This window comes from Denticeps clupeoides, chromosome 5, assembly GCF_900700375.1.
Source record: "Denticeps clupeoides chromosome 5, fDenClu1.1, whole genome shotgun sequence".
Taxonomy (NCBI): Eukaryota; Metazoa; Chordata; class Actinopteri; order Clupeiformes; family Denticipitidae; genus Denticeps; species Denticeps clupeoides.
Window position 1 is genome coordinate 25615109 of NC_041711.1, and position 9809 is coordinate 25624917.

The following is a 9809-nucleotide window of genomic DNA, read 5'->3' on the forward strand; positions in this document are numbered from 1 at the left end:
AAGCAAGCTGACCGGTGACGACTGACTACAGGGAAAAAATACATCAATAACTGAGCAGTTTAGCCACATGCGTTCTTAACAAATGTAGAATTTCAGAGACAGGGAATGCTGTATTTCAGTCAATGTATATTTATGTTGATTTGGATTTTAAAACCATATTCTGCCTGAGGAGGATGTGTTCTCTCTCCAAGCCAAGTTTTATATGGTGCTTTTGTGACATTGCAAATAGTATACAGAAGTATAGCTGATTATTACACAGGCATTTGTTCACTGTAACCCCTGTATGGTGTTCTGGACTGTGGGACCCATTTCATATTACACATTGTCAGTACGTGACACTGTACACCAACCCTTGACTGGAATTGAAAAAAAAAAAAAAAACACCACAAACTACTACTACTACTACTACTGACACCAAAGGACAAGCACTGGTTTTTAATTGTCTAAGAACTATATTTTAACCCAGCCACTAGGGATGCATGTGGCCAGGGAAATGGGGAGAGTTGTGCCCAACTTTTGCCAGGTCAACTGCACGGCCGACCCCCACCTCATATGAATCTGGTATGAGAAAGTAGATTTAGAAACGTTTTTTTTGTAAACTTCATTTTGGAAAGTTCACCTGCAAACAATCTTTTACTTCATACTCAGGGCATCAAAGCAATGCAAGTTTTATTATTATACAATAAAATATTTCATAACAAGAAGAACAATAATTACACAATATTATGTAATTACATAACATATTATTACATAATAAACATATTTACACACAAAGTTTTTTCAAATAAAAAGGATTATAATGCTTATATAAACAAACTAAATCTGGCATTACTTTATGACAAAAGGCACATAATAGAGTGATAGAAATGATATCAATATCTATACATTCATTTCACCTAATCTCCTGAACACTTGCTCCCCCTGCTGGGGTATCCATTTTTTAAAAAACGCCAATAATAGTGTTGTTATTGCTACGAGGGCCAAAACGAAATAAATAAATTATTTTATAATAATTTGCTTATTTATTACTCATTAATTACTTAAAATGAGAAATTAAAGGCCTATTAATTCATTCAATATGACATGCAATATAAAAATATACTTTAATAAATGTGTCATACTGAAATATTTCACAATTTAATTTGGGCTCATTCAACACACCATGAATTACTTCTATGTCAGTCTGACCAATCAAACTAAGTGGGCAGGACTAACAGTGATCTAGTCTGTGTTGTTTCAAATATGGAGTCACCATTCAAAATATTGATAAGATACTTATCTATTTTTTTGACACTCGTAGCACCCCATACCCGAACCCACTGAAAGCCATAACCCAATATAATCATACGCTAATTTAAATAGTGTCGAAGTTTATTAGTTACTAGAGTGACTAAATTTACCAACTAAAGCAGTTAATGTACAAATGTAATTTGTTAATTACAAATGTAATTTGTACATGGTTAAATATCTGTATAATCTCAGTTATGGCAATGCAGTGTTTTGGCCAGCAATAAAATGTTAAAAAGAGAATTTGGTAATTACTTGAAGTAAATGTTTATGATTCTACACAGAAAACTGTAAAATGCACACATTTGTAAGGCACTGTGGCTACAGCTACAGTTTACGTATGGTTATGTTAGATGGTAAAACAGCCATAGGTGTGTCGTGCAGGCCAGGACCAAAGAGTGGAAACAATTTTTCAGGAAACTTATCGGTGTAGGTGCACAGGTGCTTGTTGTTGCCCAAATCCCAGAAAGAGACTTCTCCCTTCTCCATATTGAGCTTGACCCTCACAGTCTCAGGTCTCCTCTCCACCTTCAGCGAAGTACGGGGTGATGTCAAAGCATGATACTCGCCTTTGCTCAGGCCAATAGTCCACACCCCTCCATCTGTAGTAACTGTGAACTTCCTCTTCCTGGACACTGACTCCTTGCACACCCCTAGAATCCACTTTGGGTTGTCGCCCACGTGGACATCCCAGCGGTGGCGTCCTGCAGTGAAGCCCTCAGAGCCGAGGACGAACACACAGGGGTCAAACCGCTCAGCATTGTCCGGCAATGATTGTCGACCTGAGCTTTTGTGCACACTGCTGAAATCTGGCGTCATGGAGAGCCAAGGGGAGGCTGTGTTGGGGTCCATGAGCACTGGCACTGTGAGAGTGACACGCATAATTATATGGACATAAATAAATAAAGAAAAAGAAATAAGCCGCTAACAACATAATTCCTTCTATACATTTTTATACAAATGATTAAAGTGCTCCTGAGATACTGAGTACTCTCACTCAGTCCTATACAGGGTCGTGGCTGCTGGAGCCCAATCCCAGGACACTGAGCGCTGAGCAGGGAACCAACCCACCACAGGGTACATGCATGCACACACACACACACACACACCTATGGACAATTCAGGGTTGCCAATTCACCTAGTGGGCATGCCTTTGGACAATGGGAAGAAAACTGAAGGAAACCCATGCCAACACACAGAGAGCATGCAAACCCGGCACACACAGTGTGAGATGGGATTCAAACTCAGTGTACCACAGTGCCAAGTATATATAGTCTAATAAATCTACCAATAAAGGGCAAGTGGTATAGAACTGAAAAAAATTCAGGCAGGTCAACCACAGACCCAGATAATGCGACTGGGATCAGCTGAAAGCAAACGGCACTGCTATTCTCTTTCCTTTCAGCGTCTGCCTTCAGAGAATATTGTAACTACAAACAATTATATGCATGTTGTTTCTGCACACACTAAAATATCGAGCTGTGATTTCAGTACAGGCACAAGGACAGTGCTGCAGTTCAGATAAATTGTGCATGGACATCCTCTGCCAGTAAACTTTCCAGAATCCACTCCCTCTCCATGCCACACCAGGTAATACTCACGGCATGTGATATATGACTGCATTTTCGCCCAGATCTTGAACCCTAGTGAGCCCAGGTGTTTGCTCATGTTTATGAGCTCATCTGGGTCTTTTGTATTGGGTTCGCTGGTCCACTGGGCCCTGTGTCAGTGAAGAGAAGTGTGTTATGGTGAGCAGCTGACCACCAGAAGGTATAGTGTTAAAATGTAAGAAAAAATGAAGTCTAAAAATCTGCCAATGAAGTAATAAGGTGCTTATTGTAGGCAAAAGTTATTGAACAGTAACTACAAATGAAAGATCATCATTCCTATATTACACAACAAATCTTACTTGATTTATAAATTACATACCTTTGCTTCATATTTTGGAAGTTCTAAGAAGAAAAAGAAGAAAAAGATTATTTATTTCATAATCAACCTATTATAACATTCAATGGCCCAATAATGATTGGTGAGAATTTAACGGTTCATCTTTAAACTTTGACATTACAAAAATACTAAAATTGTAATTTGTAAAAATTACAAAATTGTTAAAAAAAAAATTTTTAAACCAAAAGTAATAAGGTGAGTGTAATGGGTCTGCAATTAAGTGGTGTACCAGAAGAAAGTTCAGATCTTCTGCTCCCATCTCCCTCTTTACTGACTGGATGAGCTCTGAGAGAGCTTTGATTTCAGTGTTCAGGCAGCTAATTTTTTCCTTAATCTTCACTTTCTTCTGCTCCTCTTCCTTCTTCACAGCAAGAACTCTGGATTCCTCTTCTGTATTCAGAAGTGCACGCAGCCTGTCGAACTCGCTCCTTATCTGCATCTCAGCTTGCTCAGACTGGGCCTAAAATGGAGAGAAGACATTGTAAGCCAGCACTCGTGGCCTGGGAGTGACTTAAACAAATTTTGATTACTGAGTCCGGAGAAAAAGAAAGAAATAAATGAATAAAATAAAAAAATTCTGATGCACATTAGCCTACCTGTATGAACGACATGGTATCACCAAACCTTTTTTTCAGCTTCCTGAAGTATTCAACTTTCTCATCCAAGATACTAATTTTCAGGTTCAACTCCGCCTTGAATATGAAAACATTAAAAATGATATTAGGAACAGACAACTAATGACAGTAATTAGCAAAATTATCACAAAAAACTATTATTCAAGCAAAGAACTCACAAAACCAAAAGGTTCACAGCATAATAATAATAATGTGCCTTTCCTTATAATAATAATAATAATAATACATTTTATTTCAGGGTGCCTTTCTAAAACCCAAAGTCACCTAACAGAATGAAATATAAAACAAATTAATTAAAACAACAGAACAGTGAGTTCCAGAGCCAAGCAGCAGCGCAAGTAACTCAAATGATTCGATTACAAAAAATATGCGAGGAAAATTCTTCGTTTAATTAGTCACCAATGTGCATCTATTATTGTATCACTCCTGCTTTGTAGATGACTGTGCAGCCCTGGAATCATTGTTTTATTGGCGAAAACTGAAGATATTGGTGTGCATAAAAAGGCATAAAATGTGGGAGCATTTTACGCTGTGTAAGGTGAACTATGTAGTGCAGTGTATATACTGTAAAACGGACCTGGTTTACCGTAATAGTACTTTGTCAATGCTACAGCACCTGAACCAAAAGCATCCTCACGTAAACCGCACTTCTCCAAGCGGACTCGGAGCTTCTACAAGGTATCGTATTTGTATGATTGCTAACTAACATTAGCGCTTCTTAGAATGTACATTATTTGTAATTATTTGTGTTATGTGTCGATAGTGATAAGGAATGAGATCTCACTCATGTAATTCATCCCTCCCTCCTGCCCCCCCACACCCCCCCCCTCCCCAACCACCACCACCACACACACACACACACTGATAGGTTACATCTCAAAACACGCCTTCCCCATACATAAGGTAGTAATAATAAATGCTACAGATGGACAAATCTACATTCATTAGCATATAGATTTAACTTTGGGCGAGTTTATGGCATTTGTTGCACAATGTTTTTTTTCTTCCCCACAGTACATGCACACACCTGCACTAAGACTAATTCTCTCTCTCTCTATTTTGCACATAACATTGCACAAAGACCAACATTCTACCTACCTACCTCATCTGGATACAACTGGAAACTGAACTGTATTGTTTAAGTTGGATTATTAGTAATACTTGAATTGTTTGTTTATATTTTCTTTTTACTATTTTGTACCTTTATACTTTTTATTCGTTATTCTGAGATGGGCTATAGCAGGGAGTGCACCCCTTTTTTCTTTTTTATTAAAATAAAACTATGGACAAATAGGCTAACCTATGTTTGTGAATTTCATAGTTTTTCATGTAGATGAATGTTTCACAGAAAGGTTGATTAAATGGGCTTAATTCTGGAGCCAGTAACCTTAAGGTTTTGATCTAATAAAAGTATCGAGTTTGAATAAAAAACTTTTTTGTGAGGAATAACAGCCAATTGCTTGCTCATTTTAAGAGGATTTTCATGTTGCATAACACTAATATTGAAAGAGTTGTTTAAAAACGCAAAAGTATGATTGATCCGATTACTCAATTAAATCAATAAAAAAATTACAGAATACTCAATTCCAAAAATATTCAATAGTTGCAGCCCTTGTTTTAGAATGTCATTTTTGCAATACAAAAAGATCATATTTATGGCCAACATGTCCAGACATCCCCTGCATTCCAGGAGTGTACTCAAGTCACGTGACTTGGACACTTATCACTGTTAAGTATGAAAACTAGTCAAAAGACAAAGGAGTTGATAGTGGACTTTAGTACCAAGCAGGAGAGGAATTACCAGACCCCTGTCATCAACAGGTGCCCAGTGGAGAGAGTGAACAGCTTCCAATACCTCTGTGATTACATCATGCAGGACCTGTCATGGTCCTGTCACATCAACACCGTGGTGAAAAAGGCCCGGCAGCGTCTCTACCACCTCAGACGCCTGAGAGACTTCAGACTGCCCTCCAAGGTGCTTAGGAACTTCTGCTCCTGCACCACAGAGAGCATCCTGACAGGAAACATCTCAACCTGGTTCGAGAACAGCACCATGCAGGACAGGCGAGCCCTACAGAGGGTGGTTCCATCAACTGAACGCATCATCTGTACCAAGTTCCCTGACCTTCAATCGATTTACAGCAAGCGGTGCTGGACCAGGGCCAGGAAGATAGTGAAGGACCTCAGCCATCCCAACAATGGACTGTTCTCTCTGCTGTGATCAGGGAAGCGCTTCCGCTCCCTGAAGTCCAACACAGAGAGAATGAGGAGGAGCTTCTTCCCGCAGGCTGTCCGAGCTATTTGATTACTGGTTCAATTGAATACTTGCAATATTTGCAATATTGAGGTCTATAGCAGTCGCAAAAACATGTCACTGCATATCATACCATGTATGACTGTGTATTTGAAAGGTTTCACACAGATAGATTTGTTGTTTTGCCAAATACATTTGAAAGTACGAGATGTTAATCTTTAAAATAGTGTTATTGGAGTAAAAGTTAACATGTGCTCAGTGGTAAAGGGTACGATGGTGACCATGTGAAAGTGAAGTGACACAGCACACTGTGACACAACGAAATGTGTCCTCTGCTTTTCACAATCACGCTTGGAGAGCAACCCTCTGATCAGGGGTCGCGACCCGCTAGGCCACCACGTGTCGACCAAGGCTCTGGAAAGTTGAAGGCGCTCTTGTCTCACCTTGCAGAACGGCAGAGCTTCGGACATCGGCATCAGGTCGTGGCCCCCGTGCAGGGTCACGCACTCCACGCATATCGGCGCCTCGTCGCGCACGCAGAACAGCTGGAAGTCGCTTTTGTGGATCCCGCAAATGACGTCGCTCGCACTCGTCACACGCCAGCCTTTCTCCTTCTGGTACGACTCGCAGGTGCTCTTCAGGGAGCGGTTGGGGATGGGCTGCTCGCCGTCGCAGTTCTTCCGGCAGATCGGGCACTGCTTCTTCACCGCCCAGCTGCTCTCCAGGCAGGCGCTGCAGAAGCTGTGGCCACACGACAACAGGACGGGGTTCTGGAAGAGAGACTTGCACACCGGACACGTCAGGTCGTCCTCGATTAAGGAAGGTCTGTCTGCCATTTCGTCATCGGAGAGGCACTCGGCCATGGTTGTCCTCGGGGCAGGAACGGGTCTGCTCGATGTACTTTCAGTTTCTCATAAAAATAAAAAAACCCAAACAAAACTCGACCACACGTCCGTGGACTAGGAACTGCCCAACTTATGCCGGAAGCCCGGTTTAGACTACGCATGCGCACCATCGAGACACGCGACACTGGATGTCGCATTCAGCCTCTCGGCAGGCGTCGGTGGCGCCGCCACGTTTGGACGGGGGTTCCAAGCTCATTCAACCACGCTTCTCTGACGGTACGAGCGAAGATGCAGGACTGGCTGTAATCATCCATAACATGTTCATGAAGCAGAAGTATTTTATCAACTCATATGTTATGAAATTTTGTGTTCGACGAATAGTTATTCATGTTACAGACCCAGCCACATAGGAAAGGCACAGCTTCTGTTCTGACACCTGTATATATTGCATGGTTCATTGTCCATAGTTCTTGACAAATCTACAGTATATAAAATGCCTCTGTGTATGGACCTGCCCTATCTATAGTTTATTTGAATGGGTGTTAATTTTTCATGTTAAATATTAAAAAAAAATTCCTTGTCTGAAAAATGTATTGTGTATAGTTCATTGTCTATAGTTCTATACAAATCCATATAAATGCTTGTTGCTTTGGATAAATATAAATGTATGAGTGGTAATGTTACAGGACTTGCAGGGGTCTTTCAGCTTACATTGCTGCCTTTGTTGTGGTGTTTCTATTTGCATTTTTCTACATGTATTATGAGTGTAGTTTAAGTTTATTTCAAATGAACGAAAAATACCTATATGCAGATTACAGTTTGAACATATAATTATCCTATATATTTTTTTTCCAAAAAAATTCACGGTTCGGTCGTAAAAACATGTTTGACATTTGAAACAAACCAAGACAAGTTCCACCATGTCCCCGATAGACGTTCATTCAATTAAAAGGAGCACAATCCCGTCCCAAGATGGCGGCTCTATTGACGCAGTCGCTACCATAGACGACAGCTACTGTTTAAATCTATGACGCACACAAACTGCTTTACGGCTGGAGCCAGGTGCTCTTGCTTGCGAGAGCCTTGATACCATACGTCCACCGACCGCCATGTTGCAAGTGGCAGGTCCACAATGTACTAGTACAGATAGACGTGAAAACGGTAAAAAACAACGTTTACATTCAAGCTGAACTGCTTTTATTATTATATTAATCTAAGTATTAATAATGGCAATCGATCAACAGATATGATTAGATTAGATTAGATTCAACTTTTTTGTCCTTACACATGTACAAGTACAGGGCAACGAAATGCAGTTTAGGTCTAACCAGAAGTGCAATAAGCAGCAAGTGCAGGATACAGTTCAAATAAGTTATGTATGTATGTGCCGGAGTTAAATGGTTACACTTGATTTATAAGTGTATTTCTTCTTTCTTGTGTCTTTTATTTTCTTATTTTCTAAAGACTTTTATTTTGTTTACCTGTATTCTGATGTGGGTAAGGGAATTATAACGACAATCAGGGTGTTTGTTAAATTGTAGAATGTTAAAATCCGAAGAACCGCTACATATACATAAAGTGATATGTGCAGGAGATGGAAAATAAGTATGAGGAGTGTATGGGGGGGGCAGAGGAGTTCAGCAAGGAGACAGTCTGCTGGTTCTTGTCCGTGGTAGCCTGAAGTGTCTGCCCGAAGGCAGGAGAGAGAACAGTCCGTGGACCGGGTGGGAGGAGTCCTTAAGAATACTGCGAGCGCGACGCAGGCAGTGCTTCCTCTGGATTTCCTCAATGGATGGAAGTGGAGTCCCTGTGATGCGCTGGGCAATTTCTACCACCCGCTGCATCGCCTTATGCTCAGCAACAGTGCAGCTTCCATACCACACTGTGAGACAGCTGGTAAGGATGTTCTCTATTGTAGAGCAGTAGAAGTTCACCAGGATGGAAGTGGGTAGCTGGTTCTTTTTTAATGTTCTCAAGAAGAAGAGGCGCTGGTGAGCCTTCTTGACCAGGCTGGAGGTGTTGATGCTCCAGGACAGGTCCTCTGAGATGTGGGTCCCCAGGAACTTGAAGGATGTAACAGGCTCCACAGTCATCCCATTGATGTGGATGGGATCATCCGAGCCTCTTCTCTCCCTCCTGAAGTCCACAATGAGCTCCTTGGTCTTGGTGGTGTTTAGGAGCAGATTATTTTCTGTGCACCAAGTGGCCAGATGCTGGACCTCCTCCCTGTAGGCAGTGTCATCGTTGTTGTCGACCTATCACCGTGGTGTCATCTGCAAACTTAATAACGGAGTTTGATCCATACATAGGTCGGCAGTCATGGGTGAAGAGGGAGTAGAGGAAGGGTCTCAGCACACAGCCCTGTGGTACACCAGTGCTGAGCGTGACAGTACATTTACATTTACGGCATTTATCAGACGCCCTTATCCAGAGGGACTTACAATCAGTAGTCACAGGGGACAGTCCCCCTGGAGCAATTTAGTGTTAAGTGTCTTGCTCAGGGACACAATGGTAGTAAGCGGGATTTGAACCTGGGTCTTCTGGTTCATAGGCGAGTGTGTTATCCACTAGGCTACAACCACCCCAGTAGTGGAGCAGATGTGGCCTGACCTTACATGCTGTGGTCTGATGGTCAGAAAGTCCATAATCCAGTTGCAAAGTGAGGTGTTAATGTCCAGGGCTCTAAGTTTAGAGATTAATTTAAAGGGGATGACAGTGTTAAATGCTGAGCTGAAATCAACAAACAGCATCCGTGCATATGTGTTTTGCTTGTCCAGGTGTGTGAGTACAGAGTGCAGCGCTATGGAGACTGCATCCTCTGTGCTCCTATTGCTACGGCAA

At 41.4% G+C, this 9809-nt stretch overlaps 1 protein-coding gene across 1 annotated transcript; it reads right to left on the reverse strand.

Annotated features, from left to right (window-relative positions):
* Positions 1-503: 503 nt before the first annotated feature.
* On the reverse strand, positions 504-7131 carry trim35-28 (tripartite motif containing 35-28). The gene is made up of 6 exons (XM_028980556.1): positions 6567-7131; positions 3831-3926; positions 3464-3694; positions 3217-3239; positions 2889-3007; positions 504-2150 (listed from the first exon to the last, which is right to left on the reverse strand). Exons 1-6 carry the CDS (start codon positions 6984-6986, stop codon positions 1615-1617), a joined length of 1425 nt encoding a protein of 474 aa, XP_028836389.1. The 5' UTR covers positions 6987-7131; the 3' UTR covers positions 504-1614.
* Positions 7132-9809: the final 2678 nt, after the last annotated feature.